This window comes from Lissotriton vulgaris, chromosome 4_1 (genome assembly GCF_964263255.1).
Source record: "Lissotriton vulgaris chromosome 4_1, aLisVul1.2, whole genome shotgun sequence".
In the NCBI taxonomy this organism is placed as follows: domain Eukaryota; kingdom Metazoa; phylum Chordata; class Amphibia; order Caudata; family Salamandridae; genus Lissotriton; species Lissotriton vulgaris.
The window spans coordinates 1,066,400,315-1,066,425,275 of NC_141691.1; the positions used below are offsets into that span (position 1 = coordinate 1,066,400,315).

The 24,961-nt window shown below is 43.5% G+C and overlaps 1 protein-coding gene across 1 annotated transcript in view; it reads left to right on the plus strand.

Moving 5' to 3' along the window:
* ANKRD33B (ankyrin repeat domain 33B) overlaps positions 1–17,378 on the plus strand; it is a 316,496-nt gene extending 299,118 nt beyond the window's left edge. The window contains exon 4 of the mRNA XM_086966908.1: positions 15,810–17,378. Within this exon, the coding sequence (XP_086823034.1) occupies positions 15,810–16,672 (863 nt within the window). The 3' untranslated portion in view covers positions 16,673–17,378. The remainder of the gene's footprint in view (positions 1–15,809) is intronic.
* The last annotated feature ends 7,583 nt before the right edge of the window (positions 17,379–24,961 follow it).

Below are 24,961 nucleotides of genomic sequence, written 5' to 3' on the forward strand. Positions count from 1 at the left end.
TCCTTAGATTCTTCATGATCTATTGGAAGTCAGTCCTTTTGGGGAAAGGGAGTTTGTACCTGGCTTTCATAGATCTGAAGACCGCTTTCGACCTGGTACTTTGGAACAAGTTTGGAAGGTGGTTCAGCACTTGGGTATGCCATCCTATATCCTTGACTTTTTAAAAAGATTGCATACTGGTAATTATGCAAGAATTAGATGGGGGACCCAAGGGGGGTGACAGAGAGGATCGTGGTAAACAGAGGGGTCCGCCAAGGATGCGTGCTGGCCCCCACCCTATTTTCACTATTCATTAATGGGGTGGTGGGCTACCTCAATGAGGAACAAATAGACGCTCCAGTGTTGGCAGTGGAGAAGACACCTACCCTCTTGTTTGCCGACGATACTCTCTTAATTTCCAAGTCACTGGGTGGTCTACAGAAACTGTTGAATAGATTTTATTCATTTTGTAAGGAGCAGGGGTTAACTATCAACACCAGTAAAACCAAGTTGATGACCATCAACCCCTCCAAACGCTTTAGGAATAACATCACCCTAAACGACGTCCCACTGGACGTGGTCGAGTCCTTTGATTATCTGGGGATTAGAATCTCGAAAAGCATGAAGTGGACCTCCCATCTAGACAAGATGCTTTTAAACCATAAACGGGTATCCGGGGTAATTGTTAGAGAGCAGCATCTTTCTGTGAGCAGGCCAGTTGCCCCAGCGCTTGCTATCTAGGATGGGAAAGCACTACCCTCTGCCCTCTACAGGGCAGAACTATGGGGTATGGAGAATATTGGAGATTTATCCAGGTCTGAAAATACATTTTTAAGAGACCGTACCTCGCTCCCTACCTCCACCCGCCTGAAACCCTTGTTCTACGATACAGGAAGGAGGCACATTCAGGATATTGCTAGGCTTGGCCCCTTGCTCTTCTGGGCCCGCCTCAAGAGGTCTACTGAGCTGTCCAATTATGCTGCGGCTTTCGATGAGTTGTTGTCAGTTGACACAGGCCGCAGGCTAAAATGGTTGGCTGACCTTAGGCATCTTACTGGCCTTATTGGATTAAGTAAAGCTTAGGCTAGCCAGATTCCACCATCTAAGCAGGACTTAAAGCGTGCCTATTGGGACTGGGTGTGGAAATGTGACCTATCCACCCAACAGACAGGGAAACTCACTGAGGGGTTCTTCGAACACAAAAACATCTGCAGATTGGAACCTCTCTCGACTTCATCCAGGTCCCTAGGGATAGGACCCTATATATGAAGATGAGATTTGGAACCCTGCAAGTTAACACTGTAATATCATCATGGAAAGGGTCAAACTCAGTTCCTGCACCTTGCCCAATCTGTGCACATCCTAACGAGTCTATTGCTCACTTTTTTCTGGCATGCCCGGCCTATAAAAATGCTAGAGAAAAATGGCTTAAGCAAGTATGTAAAGCACTGGGCTTCAGGAGCCATGTTGATGCCTTACGCATCCTGAAAATTGACACCTCCTCTTTGACACTGGTTTGTGGAGTAGCCAAATATCTGGGGTGCGCTTGGTTAATACGAATAAAAGCCTTGGGCAAGAATGTAGTGGGCCCTTAAATTTGAAAGATATGGGGCGATTGACCTGTTGTAACATTCTAATGTTGGGAAAATATTTGGCTCCTATTCCCTTCCTTTTATGCATCTGTGATAATGGATTTATGAATGTAATCATCATTTTTTAATTGTATATAGTGTGGTTTTTTATGGTTTTAATCCATATGGTTACAATGGCATTTGTGTTCTTTTTTAAATGTGTCCATTTTACTCTGTGATTTTATACATGCAATGCTTTTATGATAAATCTTTTATCGAATAAAGCTTATCTACTACTACTGCTACCTTCCTCTGCTCAAGCTGGCTCAGCAGCAGAAGAGCAGAAATGTGTCTCTGGTCATTAGCATCCATTTTGTGCTGTCCGGGTCGAGAAGGCTGGCACCAGGAAGACCAGTGACACCACGAAGCTCGCTTCAGAAGGGTGGAATCATACCTCCCACACTGGGTATGATTCCAAGGTGTATGATACCAAATGCGACATGTTTTGTTTCAGCCGTTTTCGAGATAGCATTTACCACAAGGTTATAACGCACCTCTACATATACGTCTGGCTGAGTCACAGACAACCTGAGAGAATGGTCTCCAAAGGCTGCAGAGGGGCTCTGCTCATGCAGGGGCACACTCATGTAAAACCCAGCACCCTGCCTTCACAATTGTTAAGGCCTGCTATTGGGGTGACTTATGACTGTTAAGTGTAGTGATCTAAAGATATAGTGAACCTATATCTAAATTAAGTGGTACAAGCACCAGCTTACACAGGCTGCAATGGCAGACCTGTGGTTCCATTTGGCATGGCCTCTCATAGGTGGCATAATACATACTTCAGCCATCTCGTACCACAGCAGTAGCATGTTGTGTCTGTGAGATCTCAACGAATGCCGTCATCAGGATTGGTAGCCTCTGGGACAACACAGAGCATGCGCCGTTATCAGGTCTAGCAGAGTATCGATATCCGTTGGCATGACTGATGGGAGTGTTAGACAGATGTCTAGCACGCATTCTTCACCGCAAAGCAGGCAGTGAAGAACAGGTCTAATGCAATCTTGCCAGATTGAGGTGAATAACGGAAACCATGTTGTATTTAATTTTCATAGACCAAGGTAAGCCCAAAAGTTGTACTATGCGCTCACAACACTTTTGTTCTAGGAGAATTTTCTCCAAGGTGCTAGGAGTGACACCGGTGGATTGGCTTGCCATAGAGTAGTAGTAGGAATAAACATAGGATTCCTGCAACGAGTGCTAGAATTAGTGACAGACCACCAAACATATGGTCTTAAATACATGTACAATACCGCTCGTATCAGACATGTTTAAGATACGTCCCATCATTTCTGCGAAATGTATAGGGCAGTTTGTACTTATTAAAGCCTGTATCTCAGCCGCAGTCCTTGCAATTTGTAGATCATAGGTTTCTTTGGCTGAGGTCAACGGCACGGTTTGTCTTAAAAGCATGGCTTTTATTCTGCTTAAAGTATCCAATCATATAGAAGAGATGTTCAGCGAAGGCCATAACGGCAACTCCCTGACTGTGTCTATTTGAGGGACCAAAACGTGCATACAGCAAGTGACCCTGGAAGTAACTGTTACCAGATATGGGATTCCTGGCAACATGCCACATTAACCCTGATCATTCAACATGTAACTTCCATTTGAAAGTTGGACAAATGTTGGATTAATCACAGCAGCTGGTAAACCTTGCAGGTGGCAGGATAGGTTGCTAGAGAATCACTACAAGCCCCGCGTAAACTAATATCCCGACATATGAGTGAACAGCTCAGTGCATTTTCACAGTGTGTACCACTTAGAAACACGTGAAAATTATGGGATGTCCCGTTTTTGCAGGCCAGAAGACCTGTTGTCCAATGGAAGTGCTCTGTATAAATAAATTATAATTTGAATGAATTTGTACAATACTATGTTGACTGATTACATATATGTTTGTTTTTATTGCTGTTTTTAACATTACGATGTGTCTCAATTTGTATGAAATAAGAATAAACTCGTATATATGTTTTACCAAATATTATTTGTATTAGTTTACATTACCGTCACCCTATATCTGTAGTACTCATTGATTGTCTGTGTATTAGGTACACATCAGATACTTGTTGCGTATTGTTGCTAAACCCCTACTAGATCCCATAGTACTCAGAGACATACAGAACACTTCCATTGGACAACAGGTCTTCTGGCCTGCAAAAACGGGACATCCCATAATTTTTGCATATATTCCCCCTGGTCCCAGATAACTACCAAGAGGGGGCCTCCTAAAAAAAAATTTTCACTTAGAAACACTTCACGCCCCCCACTCCAACATCTGTGTGTGTAAGGTAAATCCGAGGATGTCTTAATGTATTCTTTACCCAACCTTTCATATTTGCCTGCTTGCATTTGTTTGAGGCAATATTGAAAATGGAAAGTTGTAACAGGCAGAGTTATTTTACCATGAATGATCCATTCTGTAGCTGATTTTTCTGCTACGGTAAAGGGCAATTTTTCAAGTTTTTCAAAGCTCAGCACTGTATACTTTGCTCCCCTTTGTGCCAATTCGATCTGTTTATCAGTGAGATTGTATTCTGTAAACAGAGCCGACGTGTTGATGATACGCCAAGGCACATAGCCTGCACACAGGGTTTGTAGCGTCCAGCCTAATAAAATAATAGAACGTAGTTGTGGCTTTCCTACACTGTATGTTGTTACTACCCCAGGATTCTGTTGTTGAACATAACGTGGGTCTGGCCTATTGATAGTAAAGCCCTGTATTCTATTCAGGAATTTTCTTGACAGGTGTTTGTCTGTGGGCCAGAGCAACCATTTTTCCCATTCAGGATCGGATCTGTTGTTTTGTAAAATTGTGTCTACTCTCACCGCTCCCTGTGTAGTGCTATTACTTGCAGGTGTTGGCACAGAAGGTGCGTTCATGTCCTTGATCTTAGCTAATCCAAGGCAAGACGTTTGTTGGACAGTGTCATTCAAAAACATTATTTGCTGTGGGATGATACAGGCTCTAAACAAAGCTTCTATTCCCTGTACTTGCCAATCTTTTGTACCCCGGACAGATTTTGAGTCGATTGTGTCTTTCCAAAAGTCAAACCCTTTTCTAGACAGTTGGGCAATAAAGGCTGCAGAATAAATCTGTTTTGTATGAGTTAACATACTTTTCTGTCCTGTTTTGTTTACATTCCTTATGGTAAAAGTTTTCTGGTTCAGATGTATTGTATCCTGAAAAATATGGAAACTTATTTGCAAACGTTTTTGAACTACCCTTTGGTGGTGTAGGACAATGTTCCCATTGGTTAAACATAAATACATTTCTAGGTGTTGCAAATTTTTGCAAGAAATGATGACCATAAAGGTTATACCAATAAAGCTGTTCATAGTCTAATGGACCCTCTAAGTTTTCATTGTTAGAAAATGCAGCAGATCTTTCTAGATCAGACATCATGTTATTAACAGTCTCAATGTCCCAATCATTAGAATAGCTACTAGAGGTAATAAAGTAACTTAAAGAAATTTTAAATAAGTGTATAATCTTCAAAATTTCCAACGCGCCGAATATATCATAATCGGTTTTGTCCCAAACTATACCATCTTGTATAGGAACGGCTGTGATGTTCACTGCTGACAAGTCTCCAGCTTCACAATGGGATGATTTGTGTGGTTTTAAAAGTAAGTTCACATTTTTACTTTCAGTGTCCAAATGAATATATCTGCCATTCACAAGCTCTGTAAGAGTCCTTACTAAAGCAACCCAAAGTAGAAAGAATAATATTCTAGAAATAATCCATAGTTCAATCCATGGTGAAAAAAGTTAAGTCTTTTCCAGATGATAAAAAAGTCTTCTAATTGTTCTTTGAAAGTTTTTTGGACTGGCGTCGTTTCAGGCTCACTTGGATCCTCAGAAAACGTATCAAAGTTAATGAAGTAGCCAGAAGCAGTTCGGTCAATTGTTGAAATTGCATCAGGATTTGTTGAAATCGCTGGAATCAGTTGGCCACGTGTTACATTGAAGTAGACAGGTTTGTCTTGACGAACTGTTATTTGGGTTAAAGAGGGATGAGTTCCATAGCATGGTTGATTAGTCCTTCATCAGTTATCTCTGAATTCTCGATGGTGATGAGTCTTTCAGTCTGAACCTCTTGGATAGTAGCAAGTGGAGTGAGTTGGCTACTAGGTCGGAGTCCACTAGGCCTACTATTTAGTAGTTGCCACATAGTGTGGTTTGATGTGGTCGATTGACACAAATCTTTCTCCTTTCTTCCAGCAAGGGGCGGCAGAAGTACTGTTCTTGTTCCATGGATGGCTAGGACAGGTACTGGTTGTCTGTAAGAAGGCCCAAATTCCTTCTTGTCCGCATTTTCTCTTTGACTAGATCCCCATCTTTTGGGAACCAGACAGTCCTTGCTGGGACAGCTTTTTTTCCCCAGTGGTGGTTGAGTTCAGGAACACGTTGCTTAGTTTCGATCTTAGTTCATTTAGATCCTGTAAAACAGCCAAACGATCTTTGATATCAACAGGTTTATTTTCCACCACTGTGCCTTTACATTCGAGATCGGGATACCACATTCTTGTCCCATATAAGACCTCATATGGAGTGACCCCCCCTAGAGAACTTCTTGGAAAATTATTTAATGAGCGTTGGACCCCATAAAGATGTTTGACCCACCCATCACCCAAACCAAATTCCCTAGCTATTATAGACAGCTTTATGTCCCGGTTTGTCCTTTCCACAACGGAATTACCCTGAGATCGGAATGGAGACGAGTACCGTAATGCTACTCCCAAACTGGCCACAGCCTCTTTGTAAGCCAGAGAGCTAAACGCAGGACCCTGGTCAGAATGTAGTGTGCCAATTCCGTATGTGCTGATAAAGACTCGCCAATCTTTTATAACAGTTCGAGCATCAGCCGAGCGATGAGGCCATATCCATAGGAACCTCCTTGACTTACTGTTTATGGGATCGCATTTGCCCAAAAGGACGTCTGCGCGTATATAGTCTATTGCTGTCTAACAATGATGTCTGTACTGGGCAGGCTACTTCGTAGTCTGGTGTCTTATGGTGTTCTGCACTACGCTGTCTATTGCAGTCTATACACTTATTGATGAAGATGTGAATCAGTGTATTCATACTAGGCCACCAGTGAATCTCTTTCAATGTTAATGTTGTGTTAGAGATCCCCTGATGTGACAGAACCTCCCCAAGATGTGCTTCATAAATCAAAGCTGCTCTACATTCCATGTTTGGAATTACCCTATCCCCCACTCCAAGGATTAGAGAAAAAGGAATGCTGTTCGCATCAATTACATAAGAGTACTTGAGTGGAAACTTTTTCGGTAACGCTGCACCACTGCCTTTGCTTCAAGCATTGACAGCCAACAATATCTCACTGTCTATTCTCGTTTTTGAACAAGTGATCGCAGTTACGGAAGCCGTTTGTACAGCCCCTTTTGCAGCTTCATCAGCCAATGAATTCCCTGCAATGTGAAAGCCATCACGTTGATGACTCAGCGTGTGTATCACATGAGTATTTTGTAGTCCGTTTTGCAACTGAACTACTTGTTCCTAAAGCGTTTTATGCTTTATTGTGGCACCTTTTGCATATTTGAATCCGTTTTGAAGCCAATTCTGTAAATATTCATTATATGATTATATGATTATTATTATTCATTATATGTTCAAATGACTGTAATGCGAAACTAGACAATATGTATTGTCTGGTTTGGATACAGGAAATAAAGGATTGTTCATTGAGGAGGTGCATGTTGCAATCACCCCTTGGTATTCAAGTTGATCTAAGATCTCCCTGATCTGTTTTTTAGCTTCTTGCTTTATTGGGTACTGCCTTTGTGCAGTTGGTTGATTTTTTAACTGTATTTTATGGTGAGAGGAGTCCTCACCCATCCTACATGATTTTTGTATAATGCTGGGGCATGGCAACTGCTCATTTCCTTGCATATGTATATTTTTGGTGAATTGGAATATGGTTGGAGAAGGCTGGCATAATGATGCCCTCGCCTTGTGGGCACTCCCTGACAAATTGTGGTGGCCAGTCCCTTTCTGCTAGAAGTATATCATAACCCTTGAAAGTTTCTCCCAATAGAGTGCTTTCACTTTTCTTGGTATGTCTCCCTCCAACCGGAGTGTTATTTCATATAAGCTTTGTGGAGTACTACCCCTGGTGTCTACAGTCTCTACTGTTATGTACTCATTCAAGTCCACTATCTCCAGAAGTTTCTTCCGGTTCTGGCGAGCTATTGTTACTTCTGCTGCACTGTCCAGCATAGTCTGAGCCCATTCTCTGTTCTTGAGTTGTGTTCTCAGTATTTTCGGCATGTCTGATCTTCAGACCTGCTACCTTTTTGGAGAATCGAGGTTTTGATTTGTTTTTCTGAACGTGTTGATCGTCTTTGGACTTTACACGTTCTTCTTTGTGATCTGACCGTCCTCTTCTTTCGGATGTTTGTGACAATATCTGAAAGGTACGATAGGAACAAGTATCAGTATCCTGATACCTGTCAGGTTTTCTTATATTATCCCTATTCCTGAGGTTATACCTCCTTTCAGAGGGCTCCTTTTGAGGAGACCAACCTCGGGATTCAGAACGTTTCTGTTTTGAATTTTGTTTATTGGTTTCCAATTCTTTTTAGAAGATGTAGGATTTTGTTTATTACAGTTCTTTTCAGGACCTTCAGAAAGTTGTGGTTTCAAAGGTTTTCCACCCAAACTGTCTCTGCCTAATTCTGCATAAGATTTTTCTATTATTCTGGGTAGTTCATGTTGATGTTCTGTTACATCAAATTCCCTTAAGCGTTGGTGGATCGCCACTGATGCTGCCTCTCCTTTAATATTAGATAATATTATTGTTGAGACCTAGTCGAAATTTTCAGCAATTTCATACCTAAAGTCAGAGCAGGCTCTGCCCCGTATTCGGTTTGAATCTGTTTCAGGACATCTGGTATTACCGAAATTGATGGAACACCATGTGTTTTAGTATAGATGGCAGCAAAGACTGTATCCCAAGTGGTGCAGTCTTCCAGTTGTGGTGTGATCCCCATTGGTAAACAGATTGTTCGAATTCTGTGTTTCTTATAAGGGCTAATATTAGGAAATACTGCCTCGATTCGAGTAATTTTTTGAGCTATCCAGAATGGAATTTGTTCACATTTTGTGGGCATTTTAATCATGGCTGCCTGTACAGTCTGTGGAGTAATTTCTAGTATATTACCCTGTTTTGATGTTTTTTATTTGGAACAGTCAATGGTGGTTGGACTGCGAAAGTCTGCTTGACCTATAGGACTAATTGTCTGTAAATTTTTATTAACTCTTTTAGATGAGTAAGTAATTCATCTTCTGATATCTCTTCGAGTTGAGGATGAGGTGTGTAGCCGGCTAAAATCGGCCATGTTGCTCCTGGTCTACCCAGTGGACCGAGCCTGGTAATGTTTTTGTGATGTTTTAGGGTGCCTTTAAACCAGAGCTGATGCTCCTGATATGCAAGTGGAATTTCAACATCCTCAAAGGGAATGTATTCCTCAGGTGGTTCATCATCTTTAAAGAAGTGAAACACTTGTGTTACTGGATTTGATTCTGGGAATGTAATCCATGAATAGAATACCTCTGTCTGAAATGATTTGTGTGCCTCTATTATGAAAACTGCTCCACCACCTCTAGGTGATAGGCCGTGTTTTATAAGTTTTAGAGTGATGGCTCTCCTTATATATGGATGGATAGGAATCGCATCCTCATCGGTTTCATTAAAACCAGTAGTATTTACAGCGAGATGTAATGCGTCGTCGACTGGAGCAGTCTCAGCGTTATCCCTGTTATTGGACATTGTTTTTAAAAAAATGTAGAACAAGTTTCAAGGAAACGAAGATAAGGTGCACAATATTTTGGAACGCTGTATCCTTCAACGTTGAACAAACCAAACAGCAAATATAGGATTTTTGTCCTATTCAGTTTTGGCAGATACTTATCCCTACCCACTCCAGACGTCTTATGGAGTATGTGAGTAAAGGTCTCAGAGAAAAGCACAACTGAGTTACTTCAGTATCTAGAGTTAAATTACTGCCTTATCAAACCATTGGGTGCCATGTAGTTTAGTCCCTTTTCCCTAATAGGCTCTGTGCATTGGAAAATTATATATACTATAGTTTTGGCATAGGACTGAGGTCAGTATGCCCCGATTGAGTATATTGAACTTAATTACTTTGTGTGCCAGCTAACTCAGAGGCACTTGAAACTCCTTGTCAAACATAAAGTGAGTAGTTTCTGGCAACCGCATAAACATGACAACTTTTGTTTCTGGAACACACTCAGAATCGTGGAAACAATAGATAACAGTTTCACTAAGCTAATTGTGCATGCTTCGTTTCTACAGAGTTACACAGAAAGAGTAGACGGGTGTTTCAATGAAAGGGATTTATTGAACAGTCTTATTTCTTGTGTAAGAGATATGTGTTGTTAAAATCATAAGACAGAATGCAAGATCTAAAATGTACAGCGTGAGCAGTAAAAAAGAAATAATACTGCAATAGCATTGTCTTTTAGCTATCATACATATAAATAACGCAGGTTAAAATGCGAGTACTCAAACGATGCGTTCTCTAACTAGTTCTACCCCAGTGTACCTAACCTAAATGTAGTACAAGGTAAGAAGTAGGTGCTGTTTTCTATAGTTTGTATGCTAAGTTTGTATGCTAAGATTGTATGCCAAGAGTCCCTCTAGGTTCTAGTCAGCTCCATACCGTAAGAATGAGAGAGGTTGGAATCTCTTTTGGAATCTCGAACTCTAACACCCTGCGAAGGGAGTCCGAACACTGGAAGCTGGATTCTCTGCAAGCAGGGATGACAGCGTCTGGTCAGTGCGTCAGGCCGGGACACAGGCTCCTCTAAGTCGAGGTCTCCTCCTTACTTGCCGTGGCGAGTGCAGCCAAATCGAGCCGTTGTTTGCCATGGTAAGGGAAGGTATATTTATACCTGGAAGGTGCTTAGGAATGTTAGCATTGACGTAAAGTCAGGCAGAGGAAGACGTCAGGAATAAACCCTTAGGGTATAGCGGTTCATGCATAATAAATGAGTTCTTGGAGAAATCAATAGTCCTAGGCTAGGGAAACATCCAACAGCTTACGGGTCTGGTTTTCTAAGAACTCGTTGTGACGTTGGGGTGGACAGATGTAGGTGACCATGCCTGTATTGGGATAGCTTGACTAATGCCTAAATAAGGACTGGGATCTTGTGCCTATATAAGGGCATTATAAATGGAAGTGCAACCCTCGAAGAAGGCACGAACGGGAGGGGTGGGGGAGGGGGTGGTGATACGAGAAGTTACAGACTGCGGGAGGGAACGGGGGAGGCAGGGGAACTGAACTGTTTTGAAAGTAAAGGGGCCGATAGCCATGGAGGGAAAAAAATTACATCATGGCCGTCAGGAGGCGGGACTAGCTTGCCGAACACCAATCAGAATACGGCATTTACGATTTTGGCCAATTAAAAAGATAGTGGGCAGATCTTCCCCACTATACTGTATACAGCATCTCTCGACCGAAACAGCGCATGCGCTGCCTAGGCGAGACCTAAAAAGGGTAGTTTTGGTAGTGTTGCAGCAGTAACGCTGCAAAATTTTATTACTATGCGCTTACCCTCTTTACTACTCCAACCATACTGGGCTCTTTACTGTCAGAAAAAGTACAGCATCTCCATTTACCACAGAGGGAGTGATCCTCTGACAAATCTCTCTCCACCGATAGGAGGGGTGGAAATTAGGGTGGCCAAACACCTTGTTAGCTGTCAAACGAGGATCGTTAATTGAAAGTCAACTCACGAATTTGAGACCAAATTTAGATAGACCACTCTTAAAAGCATACTGTAGAAATAAAGAATGGCAACAGGAAGACCCAACCTCCTGAAGAAGTTAAGTTGAGTTAGAATTACAGAAACCAAACGCTCTCCAACTGCGACGCAAAACAAAAGAAGTAACACCTGATGTTCTGACAGAGCTCACTGTTTCTCTCTACAGCACATCAAGTGCCAGACGTACGAGCATGCCATTTAGCGACTTGCAAATTGTACTCAATTACGAGTCGCAATTTGTGAGTCGCTAAATGCCATGTACAACAGTGTCTGAGACACTGTTAGCGATTCCTAAATGGGTCGCAAATTGCATGTCTCATGCATTTTAATGAGGCACTTGCAATTTGCGAGTCCATTAGGAATGGCTGGCCCTCCCAAGTATGGGGACCTGATGAGCTGAGCAGACCTCCTTGAATTGAATTGCTTTCAAAAAACACCAGACTTTTTTTTTTTAATGCAGCCCTTTTTTCCTTCAAGGAAAACTGGATGCATTTAAAGAAAGAACAATTAAACCTTTTTGTCTAATTTTATAAGGGCAGGCACTGGTCCCTGGGATCATTGCCTGCCCTTAAAAAATATTCCCCCTGCATTCGCAAAGGGGAAGGGGTCCCCTGGGGACACCTTACCATTTGCGAGAGCTTTACCACTCTCTTGAAGTAGGCGGTAAATTGCAAGTGTTTTGAGACCGCAATTGCAGCCGCAAAACATTCTTTCATAGGCCTCATCCTCGCTATTAGGAAGGGACGCCCTTGGAATGCCCCTTCCTAATAGAGACTCACAATTCCTATTTAGTGAGTTACAAACAAACCGTGACTCACTAAATATGAATTGTACATGGCCCTATTTGATTTTACATATGCAAACGGGTTGCAAATCCATTTTCGCATACAAAAAAGGGTCGTACATCTGGCCCTAATTCATTAATACCATCACAATAACACACTCAGACAGATGTTAGATTAAATTGGTTATTGTATGAAAGATTAAAAATTCACGGCAATAAGTATTCTTTTAAGCATACCACAGTTTTTAGGTGTCGACTGGCATACACTGCGCAGCAGTGTCGCGCAGCTCGAGAAATTTTGTTTTCCAGTTACTAGGGTTGAACCCGCCTCTCTCTTCCATTGGCTAGCTCCATAAATGGAGGCTAGCCATTGGAAGAGAATAATGTCACTCATTCTTGAAGCAGATTCGTGGGCGTTTCTGTGTTTTTTAAGCCCCGCCCCCTTTGTTTCGTCATGAAGAGGTGGCCAATTGTGGGTGTTTCCTTTTTTTTTTGTTAGGATGTTTGCGGCCGCCATTTTTTCATGGAGCTGGGGCGGGCGGGTCGTGGAAGCGCTTTATTGTGCCTTTAGCGCTGGGGGAGCTCTATTTCTTCTCTAAAGCGCCTGGAAGCGCTGTACTTGTCTTCTGCGCCTTGGGAGCGCTATCTGTTCGTAGCCGGTTCCCACCCGGCATTTTCCTCGCTGATTGCCAAATTTGGAATCCCTGGCGAGTGCCCACCCCGCCAGGGACCTTGCGGCGATTTCTTTTTTATTGCCCGAGTGAGTACCCACCTCGCTTTATATTTAAATTAGAGAGGGTGCCTACCCCTCATTGTCCCCGCAGCCCGATCTGGAAGTCAGGCAGGCCGAGGGCGGGACTGAGGGACCACAGGAAGAGGCCGGGAGCCCATTGGAAGCTGCCGTGTCCGGAGAGATACTGCCACCGCAACCCCCCCCCAAGGGCTCCCAAGAGCGTGGGAGAGCCCCGGGGAGTGAGAGGAGAGATAGAAGTCCAGCCGCGAGCGCCGCGAGGCTCCCAGAGTAAAGGGAGAGCCCCCTAGCCAGTGAAGGGAGCAGCCGCCTTGAGGAGCAGCGCGGGAACGACGAGGAGCCCCCCGTCAAAGCAGCCCGGTGAGTGTGGGCATCTGGGTGACCAACAGTGGTTCTAGAGCGGCCCCGGAGGGCAGAGGGCCGCTCCATCGTTCCGCCACAGCAACCTGGGGCATTATTGTTTTAGAGCCCGTGAGAGGCTCTTGGGCAGTTTCTGATTCAGAGTCCCCTGATCGGGACTCCAACGTTCCAGGCATTCATTAAAGTTGCGAGCTGCATTGCTCTCTGCCCTCGCAGGTGCCCTTAGCTCTGAATCCTCTGCCATCTGATCTCACCCCGGGCCCTCACTCACTTCTTACCCCTGTACTCTCAGCTCTTACCCCGATGCCCTCAGCTCTTACCCCGATGCCCTCTGCCCTCAGCTCTTACCCCTGTGCCCTCTGCCCTCACCCATGCCCTCACCTCTGACACCTGTGCCCTGTGATCCTCGCCGGTGACCATGGCCAGCATGGTGGGGGAGATTGTGGCCTTCCTGCTGGCCCTGTCGGGCTGGGTGCTGGTCTGCTCCACGCTGCCCATCGACTACTGGAAGGTGTCGAGCATCGACGGCACGGTCATCACCACGGCCACCTTCTGGTCCAACTTGTTGAAGACCTGCATCACCGACTCCACCGGCATGTCCAACTGCAAGGACTTCCTGTCCATGCTGGCCCTGGAGGGTACGTCCCGACAGGGGGAGGGGGGGATGTGTGTGTGTCTGTGGCTCTGTGTATGTGTGTGTGTGGCTCTGTGTGTGTGTGTGTGGCTCTGCATGTGGCTCTGTAGGTATGTATGTGTGTGGGACTCTGTGTGGGTCTGTGTGTTTGTGTGTGGCATTTGCGAGAGATTAAGCTATTGGCATTGTAAATGACAGTGCCATTTATTTATCTGTTTTCAAAACCAACACATAAATAAAAATGTTGTCATTTACAATGCCAATAGCTCTAACTTTTTCAAAGGCGAGACCGTTGCATTGTAAATGCTTGTTATAAAAGAGCCGAATATTTAGGCAGGCTCAATTGGATGTTTTTTTTATCAGAATCAGTATCACAGTTTCAGAGTCCTACCATCATTAAGGCAGAAAAGATAGTTTTTTGTCTAACAGCTCAAATCCTACAAAGAAGGGGAAAAGGTTTAATTTTAAAGTCCATTAAGGGCGAGTCCATTAGCATAGTAAAAGAAAATAAGGTAAATGGTGGCTCAGGGTAGGATTTGAGTGGAGTGGATGGAAAAAGGGTGGTATAGATGACCTTCTGGCATTGTTTTTTATATGGCACAAACTCAACCTGAATCAATCCAGAGCGCTTTACATGAGCACCAGTTACGTTACAGACACATTCATTTTTTAGATGGCATGAGCAGATTATGTGATTTGGCCAGAATCACAGGATGTTTAGCATCCCTTGCCTAGATTCAAACCCAGTTCCGCAGTTTGAAGGTCGACCGCGCCGGCCGTTAGGCTGCATCCTCACAGGTATGGGAGAATTGTTGTTGTGATGGAAAGCTAGAACGGAAAGCTGCGGTGACTAGGGTACGGTGGCTGGGAAATAGCATATTCTCAAATAGGTAAGGAACACTGCTTTGTCGAATGAGGGCCTGTATACGAGTTGGGGCATTATTTATCGCCCCTGATAAATTACAATACAACAGGGTAAGTTATTTATCGGATGCAATAAATAACACCTATTATGGGTATCTGGGGGGGGGGGGAATAACATGGATTTCAGTGTTTAATGTGCTAAAATTTTCATGATATTGTAAATATTGTGTTTTCCCCAGTTACATTTCGGAAGCTTTGATCTGCTGACATTTAAGGAATGATACTTTATTTAACACAGCTGACAATTATCAGGTGTGGTAAATAAAGCCAAACTCCTAATTTCGTCCCTTGCATAAATAGGGGTTTTCTCAGTGTAGGGAATTTAATGAGCGACTTACAATGAGGTCCTAAGAGTTGATGATGAGGAGAAGGTTTGCAAGAAGAATTATAGCTAGGATGGGAACTCGTGGGGTCTGGGCTAGTGCCTGTGGTCTTGGCAGGTGGAGCACTGCAGGTTACGATTAAGATTAAGTTGGATATTAATCACCTCTTTTCTAGTTCAATTTAAGAGCTTTCCACGCATCCACTTGAGAGACTTCGTGACATTTATATTGTTTGCAACTGCAATTATTGAACCGTTTTCTAGTTTATTAATTACCTTTTGGTATATTGTTAACTTTTCCCAAGAACAATTGTTGTGCTTTAACGAGGCTCCGCAATGAGATTTGATTATCCAATTTAACTCTTGCACCCCGTAGAACTACTCAGGTGGTAATTTCATTTGTGGTTGAACAGGCATTAGGTAGCTGTCAATTTCAACCTTATTCACAAAAATGACAGCGGTAAGAAGCCAATCTCTGCCAGTTTTCGAAAAATTGTGTCTTATTTCGCTGTCGATCTTATTCCCTTCTTCGGAGTCGAGGTTAAACAATATAAACTCAAATAGTCGACAATCGTACTAATTTTGTGTTTTTTCTTTTCTTTTCTTTAAGGGGCTGATATGCATGCGACAGACACCAGTAGAGCAATGACCGCCCTGGAGTGGGCACGCTTTACAGGGAGGTACGAAACCTCTTACCTAGTGCACAAACTGATGAGCAGACCATGTGCCGAACAGTTCTGTGACCTCTATAAACCCGAATGGCCTAAGATGAAAGTACTATTAGCACATGCAAATGAAACTAAAACATGTCTCCAGAAGATCTCAGAATGCATCAGGTCAACATTCACGTTTAGCTATTTCAATGATCCAAAAGAGGGTGGTGTCATGGATCACATGGTCAAGGTGACCACCGCTCTGAGCAGCCCATTTATTTCTATGGCATGCAGAACAGTGTGCCCAGGGACTCCTCCCTGTGTGGGAAAACGTAGATATTCCGTGCAAGAAATCCTCAGGGAACAAAATGACCAGGAAAAGAGAGCACTAGAGGAATTCAGCAAAAACAGAAACGAGAATTCATCTCAGGACTCTCACAGCACGGTTGAGGCCAAGAAGAAGGAAAGAAGATCAAGTCTTCAGACTGGTGGCCTCCAGGTGCCTCAGAGGAACAGTGTGGTTTCTTCCAGGAGGGCAAGTCTGTTACCATTACATCTACTTTCAAGGAGCACCGTGAGGCCAGGAATAGTCATCCCTAAAGTCCGCGTCACCAGGGCCCCCCAGCCTACTTACTATCCAGAGAAAATGAGGAGAAGGAGCAGCGTCAACCACGACACTTACCTGCAGCTTCCAAAATGGAGGTACAAAGAGATAAAGGAAGAGAGAAAGAAAGCAGAAGAAGAGAAGAAAAAAGCTGAGGAAGCTGAAAAACAGAAACAGAAACAGAGATCTACCCCCCAAAAAAGAACATTCACTTGAACTCTTGCGCTCAACCAAAGGTCTCGAAGTACCAGTTCCAACGTTTGTAGATAAAATGGCAGACAACACTATTTCTGCAGCAGTACCACTCTGGATACCTGTGCACACAGTTAAGTGACATCCACAAACAAATCAGGACTTAACTCTAAACCGTCAGTGGGAAAATGGTTTCCCTAAGTTCTCTACTGCCAAAAGTGTTCAGCAGAGACAGAAAAGATAAACACAAGCCCTAATAGGATAAATTGGGTTCATCACTAAATATTTTCCTTTTACATCACTGAAATTCGTTAAAGGACATGGGGAACAATAGCAGTATCCTAACAAATTGAATGAGCAAGGATTGCCTGTTCTCGATAAATTATGACTTTTAATAACATTCTTTCATCAATGCCATCACTTTTGGGCTTGGCATTAGTAGATTGCCTAAAGCCAAATGCTAGTGTCCAAATACCGGGTGTATGTGTGTACACCTTAATAAAACTTAAAGCTTAGCCTGTCACAGTTTTGCAAAGTACATTTGTACCACACTGAACTGTCCTAATGAAAAATGCATGATTACAGATACATTTGAGGGAGAATGCTCCCCATAAATATATTTTTGGGCATGTTCTAAAGTTCTCACAATTCCTTTTTTTGCAGTTTTCAATGTTTACTGCACTAATGCTGCAAACTACAAATAAAGGGCTTAATTTAGGGTAGGGCGGCCAGAGTAAAGGCAGACGTGGTAGAGGAGTATTTTACATTTGCCACAGCGCCTTTACTTCGCCTACTAAAATTAGAGATGTTCGCCAACCCCCCCCCCCCCACTTCTTTAGCCTATGGGCGGGAACTGCCATCATGGCGGTTTCTGTCAATGAGGACAATTTTTAGGGATGGCTCTGTCAAGCATGATGGCCGGCTATCAGGCTTTTCCGAAGTCTGTCATTTTTCAAAACAAACTGACAACGTTGGAATTTGTTTTGAAAAATAAAACCAGGATGACCCCCACACCATGGGAGTTTTCTAAAAATTGTATATGGGTCATTTTCTGTTTTTTACTGTCCCTCACCACCAGGATATACCTGGTTGTGATAGACGGTAAAAAAAAGACATTCATCTGGCCAGCCATTCTCAATAGAGTGAATGCCTTGAGGGCTTCCCTGTGTCGGCCCACACTCCCTCTGGCCATTGGAGGAAGGTTTATGCTGAGAGCAAATTTTACTCCGTGGACATAAACTTGTTGATCTGCCCACTTCTAAATCAGCAAAGCGGAGTGAAAGTTTCTCAGAGAAGGTACCTCGTAATCTTTGTGATGGAATAGCCTCGCCTAAAACTCCAAATCAAACTCAACAGATTCCAAAGGTGTGCTGCGGAGCACACATTTTAAATATTATTTTTCATTGCTAAGAAAGTTAAGAAAAGAGAGAGGGAAAGAAATAATGAGAGAAAAAGAGAGCGAAGGAGAGAGAAGATCTACTTTAACGAGCAATAACGTATTTGCACGGTCATTTATATTCATGAGGTAATTGAAAGTGTACCCCACGGTGCAATAAACATCAGTGCCTAGGACTGAGAATGCTTCTGCATCCGATTATGGCCTTGGTTGTAAGTAATAGAAAACAAAATTAGCAAACGGTTTTGTCCTTATTTTTCTCATGGTATTACAACTTGGACACTTTTGTGCATTGGCCATTACCACCAGTTACAAGCTGGTTGTAACTGGCTGTACACAAACTGGATTCTAAGAAGGGAGAACAATGCAGAAGTGGGCAAGAATGCGGTTTTTTAAATTACTTTCGGGACTTACATACTGCTCTAAATGACCACATTTGAAAGTACAGATTCGCTGCTACATCGGTTAGCTTAGAAATCAACCAACATACCTCCCCATAGGATGCATTGCCACTAAATGACTGATGATTTCAAATGATTAGGCGTGCTCTGAACGAATGACCTCTTGCAAAAATACAAATAAAAGCGGATAAATTATTTGTTTTGATGTTCATTTTGTTCCATGTCCTTGTAAACAAAATAATGTGAGTAAATATGTTAACGCTTTCAATTTTACAAGATATCCACATTAGATTGTATGACTGATCGATACTTTATATGTTTTTGTTTTTATATAAAATGTCTTAGTCTTGCCGCCTACTATAAAAGAGACAATGCGGTTGGTCATCCACTATAAAATTAAGGGAAACAAATTGCCTTACATAAAAACTGGCTTGTGCTATTGTTTTGATTTCCATCATTTGTAGTGACCTTGCTTGCTGAGAATAACTCTTTCCAGTTTCTGGAGTGGTGGCGGCTGGGCTTTCCATTTCACCTATGTGTGATCTCCCCATCAGTTGGGGGCAGATCTACTTACCTTCTTTGCGGGTCATTTCCTGCATTGGTAGCAGACCACAAGATGCAGTGTGTCCCATGTTTCAGTCTTTAGGATTGGTTGTTTTCTCAGTCATTCAGTGGCCATGTCAGATATTAAAAAGGTTTAGTGCTTTCCATTGGAAAGCAGAAGAGTGGCGGTACAGACTGTTGTCGGATGGTAAGGAGCTCAGGGAAGTATGTCAAATTTTACTTTTTCTGTTGAGGCAATTGTTTCCCACACCTCTGTTAATAACTTTGGGTGAGGGCTCTAAGGAATGCTTCTTCTAAATCTTGTAGTTAACGCTGTACGCATCTTACCACTTGAATGTTTTTGCCTATTTTATGACTGAATTATTAATTGTGCAATTCACCAAAGGTGCAAATAAGCAATTTACAACTAAAATTGGGAATTATACATTTGTAACTGTGAGGGACATAGACTCCATTGTTGCGTACTATTACAATACCATAGATAGAATCATTGCCTCTCATGCAGCTCCACAACTCAGAACTACTCAATCTTGCACCTCTACTTTTAGCATTCCTCACAGCGGAGAAAAGAAAGAACTGACGTCTATTGGCAAGAAAATGACAGAAAGAAATGGTGATCATTTGTTGTATTCAATCTCAAATCTAAACCAATCCAAAAAATGTTGTTTCAGTTTGTCAAGCAGTGCTTAACCTCACATCTCCGTGCACCCATTCTCCTGACAAAGCTGATGAACTCATTCTCTTCTGCATTGACAAAGGGGAAGATTATGCATCGAGATTTCTGCTACACCCCCCCCCCCCTCTTCAGCCACCCTATCTAGTTGTTTTTGTAATGGTACTTATTTCCTAAAATGTCTCCTAAATTATTTTCTTAACCTTTTACGCAGCATGAAACCCAAATCTTACACCAATAATATCATCCCTTCCCAGCATTTTAACATCTTCTTTGTGTTATGTCATGTTATGAAGATTTGTAAAGTGAAATTTATCACTCCAGGGGTATCCAAGCGTTGCTTTCAGAAACCTCTGGTTCAAATGTATCACCCTTTTCCTAGATGAAAGCTACTTTTCTCCAGTCTCAAGCTAGGCCAAGTCTGAATGTTTCATGAAAACTATCTCTTGCCACTCTCAGCTTAAACAACTTCTGTCCAACCATGTGGCTTGTTAAACACATTGAAGAAGGTCTTGCCACCCAACTGGTCAAACACTTCAGCACATCCACAAGTGCCTACATCATTAAAACAATCCAATTTGAGAGACTGTTGCCATGCCAATACAACATCTCTTCATGTTCTTGATGACATGCTCAAAATGCTTTATAAAGACCAAATAATTGTTGCCCACAATGTCATTGATCACGATTGTTGAGACAAATGATGCTTTACAATATTTAATTTAAAGTCATATTCTGCAAACAACGTGATTGCTTAGACATATGGTACAAAACATTCACATGGTTATTCATCATGAACCTCCACAGTTAGAAGTGGTCACTAACTATTGGGAAATATGACTTTGCCATGAGTTTTGTGCCACAGACTCCATTCATGAATAATGCAGGCATGTTAAGTAACAACGCTGAACATTTTCCACTGGCCAGAGAAATGCAAAGATGGGGATATAGCGATTGAGCGCCCATCTGAAGTGACTGCTGTCTGGTACACACACTCTTTCTCAAAATGGAGGCAAAGGAGGATGAAAGAGACCATGTGCGGTAAGTGCAATGGAGTGGTGGTATCGGATACCACAACTGAAACACCACTGACCTGTTGTGAACGCCCAGTGGGGATGATGGATAGTAGATAGCTTCCCCAGTTCCCTTCCACACCATCACCTAGAGAAAAGAAGTCTGTAATTACTGCTCCATGGAGAGTGTTTCAGGGAAATGGGATAAAATAATAAAGAGAAACTGCTGGTGGTAGGATGTACGGATCTGGTCTGTTGTTAGGGAGGAGTTGACCACAAAAGTATCTTGTTTCACCCTGTCGTGTTCCTGTATGCAAAGAGAATAGAAATGAGAAAGGACACATACAACAAACCTAATCTCTGTGGTGACAACACTCTAAGTCAAGCAATACTTATATCCTCCCAACATCCACTGAAGCCCCCAGCGGTTGGTAATACCAGTAATCGTCACCACTGGCCAAACAGGAGGAGAAGTCCATGATCATTAGCCTAGAAGACCAAGCAGTCGTAGCACAAATGGAACCAAACAAAAGGAAGACACCAAAACCCCCCAAAATACTTCACTAGTTATATCCACTGAATCCAGCAAAAACCTCTCCAACCTCTTATCTGCTGCAGTAGACCCGAGTTTCATCACAGGAACTTGACGGTTACGTGGATGCCAACTGCAACCATAGTCATAGCAGCGGCAATACTCGGCCCCGATTGAGAAGCCGCCTTGGAAAGAACGCACCAGATGGCACCAAGAAGCGGGAGTCACTGCCAGGGAGGCCGCAAAGAAGGTGCAAGCACGTCCCCATAGGAAACGTTGCAATGGCAGCAGTGGAGACAAGGAGCTGAGAAAGGCAGCACCAACAAATCCGCTCACTGAGACAGGATCAAGAATCTTATACCAAACAGGCAGGCAGCGGGAATCCGGAAATAATCTAATAAGACTAGCAAGGAGCAGGAGGCCTGTCGAATGATATATCTTTCTCACTGCATCAGCTGACCACCCTTGTGGCATCCTGGAAGTGTCCCTATAGATGCTGGGAGGTGTAGTACGTTACCCACACACTTTCCAGACACACAACAATAGAAATGAAAGGAAAGAGTGAGGTCTGTGAATCTCCCAATGCGCTTCCCCCACCACGGCCATTACAGTACCTTCCCGCCGCAAAGACCGTCGTCCTGGCGGGTTTACCAGGCTTAGAAGGGAAACACTCATGAAACCCCTAAGTAGATGCAGACAATGGAGGTTACGTACTGGTTCCCAAGAGTGGTCCTCTGGGCCATAACCCACCCAATCCACCAGGTAAAGTACACGCCCCCTCACTATCTTGGAATCCAAAATATGCCTCACCTCATACTCCTCATCCCCGTCTAACTCCACAGGAAGAGGTCCATCAGTCAAACTGGTCTGAGGCAAACAGGGGCAAAGAAGGGACAAGTGAAAGACGGGGTGTATCCGCCACTTAGGAGGCAAGCACAATTTCACAGCTACAGGGTTGATCACCTTGGTAATAGCATAGGGGCCTACATATCTGGGTTTTAGCTTATCCACCCCTTTTAACCGTAGATGTTTGGTCGCCAACCACATCTTCTCCCCCACACAGTTTCGGGCTCCTTTGTTCGCCGTCTATCTGCATAGCGCTTTTCGTCGGCCTGTTGTTTAGTCAGCTGTGTCTTGGCTTCTTGCAGTACTGCTCGTAGATGGGCATGATGTTCTCGCACCGAAGAAAGCGGACCATTCAAAGGGAATAATGTTAGGATGGCAACCATTCTGGCACTAGAAAGGGGAAACACCCATAGAAGAATGTTCGGCATTGTTGTGGGCAAACTCTGCCATCCAAAGCAAAGCACCCCATTCGTCCTCATACTGAAGCGAAAAGCAACTGACGTATTGTTCTAAAGTCTGATTTAGCCTTTCAGTTTTGCCATCAGTTTAAGGATGGTAGCTAGTCAAAAGTCGGGCATAGATCTTCATCACAAGACGCAGAGCTTTCCAAATTGGGAAAGTGAACTGGTATCTTCGATGCATTATTATCACTGCAGGGATTCCATGAAGTCTTACTACATTCTGCAGAAAAACAAAGGCCAGTTCAGAGGACGTGGGTAATTTGTTCAGGGGGATGAAATGACCCATTTTGTCAAATGATCCACGATCCGTAAGAATACTGTAAGGCCATCGCTGGGGGGCATTTCCACGATGAAATCCATAGAGACTGTGTGCCAGGGTAACAGAGGAACAGAAATAGCTCGGAGTTGTTCCACAGGTTTATTATGGCTGGTTTTCCCTTGAGCACAAACAGCGCAACCATTCATGTACCGTTCAATGTCTGTGCAGAGGGTTGGCCACCAGAAGTGTCACGTGGTCAATGCAATGAGGTTCTGGATACCTAAATGTCCCCCAATGGTGGAGTCGTGCATCCAGGTTAGTGCTTGAGTTTTGCAAGGCTTCAGTTGGTAGAAAAAGTGCCTGGGAGTGGAACAGCAAATCATCCTTTTTTGTCCAGAGGGTAGGTTCATCCAGTAGCCACTTCTGCTGATTCAAGGTGCCTGCCTGAGTTTTTACATTGTTGATATGGGCTACCAGTGTCTGCACGGTATTAGCCACCGCAGGGGAGATTTCATTGGATACTGCGCTTGAACAAGGGATCTCAGTCTTGCTGGGGCTCTTCAGTTTCCCGATGTTTCCCATTCGTCCAAGTCACGCTGCAATACAGCTTGTGTTCTCATGGCTACTCCTTTTTCAACTGCCTTTGTCCGAGCTCTGCACTCACGGAGGAAATGCCCACTTTAGCCACAGTAGGGACACAATCATTGTTTGCGCACTCTATCTCGTTCTTCAGTGTTTAAAGGCCCTCAGATGCCATTGATTTGCATTGGCTCTGCACTGTCCATGGAATGCGACCCCTCGTCCATCACTGGTTTGGGTATGAGGTAAGTAGTACCTGGGTTCGGTTCTCCCTTTATCTCTTTCTCTCCTGGAGGCGATGATCCAACTGCACGGTAAGCGCAAGCAACTCCTCACAGGACTGGGGCATGTGCACCACTTGGGCCAAAACGTCCTTCAATTATCCCTTCAATCTTTGGTAAAACATGGAGGTTCTCATCTCAAGAGGCCACTCTGTCTCAATCACTAACCGGTTGAATAACGTTATGTAAGTAAGGAGATCCTGCGCACCTTGTTTTAATGTGATTAGTTCCCTATCCAAAGATAGCTGATGAGACCATCTATCGAAGAGTTTTCGCATCTCCTCACAAAATGCTGAAAAGTCATATAACACAGGAGCATCTCTTTCCACCAAAGGAACATACCAACTGGCCGCGTTCCTCCCGAAATACGACATCACAAATGCTGTCTTGGCCTGATCATTGTGGAACACTGCTGGTTTGCACAAAAAGTGCAAATAGCACTGGTTCAGGAACACTCAGAACTTCTTTGGATCTCCATAGAAGCATTCATGCGGGGCCAATGGTAACTGAGGCTGCTGGATAACGCTGATGGATGCATTGCCACCATCGTGGTCTGAGGAAGTGTGGTTGGCAGACCAACACCCAGTAACTGGTGTGATCCCTTTGCAAGCTTGTGAAGGAGCAGGCTCAGGGAATTTGTCCTCCGAACGAAGGGAAGGCGCAAGGTCCATTACGTGATATAGGGCCCTCTATTACCCTCGGTTTTGCCCTGTCGCGTTAGCCCTGCAACTTCCCTAAGCATGGTTCGTAACTCTTTACGTAGGTCCTGATTTTCTGCTCGGAAAGCCTGGACCTCTATTTGTAGAGTAGTTAGGCGTTCAAGTACGGATGCCTTCATTTTGTTCGGTTCCATCACCCAGGATGGTCAACAACTTGGGATATTCGTTCTGACGGATACCACGACTGAAACATCATTGACCTGTCGTGAACGCCCAGCGGAGATGATGGATAGTAGATAGCTTCCCCAGGTCCCTTCCACACCATCACCCAGAGAACAGCAGTCTGCAATTACTGCTCCATGAAAAGTGTGTTGGGAAAAAGGGAAATGGGATAAATAATAAAGAGAAACTGCTGGCGGTAGGATGCGCGGATCTGCTCTGTTGTTAGGAAGGAGTTGACCACCAGAGTATCTTGTGTCACCCTGTCATATTCCTGTATGCAAAGAGAATAGAAATGAGAAAGGACACATACAACAAACCTAATCTCTGTGGCGACTACACTATAAGTCAAGCAATACTTGCATCCCCCAACATTCACTGAAGCCACCAGCAGGTGGTAATACCATGAAGGAACCAAAATATTATACTA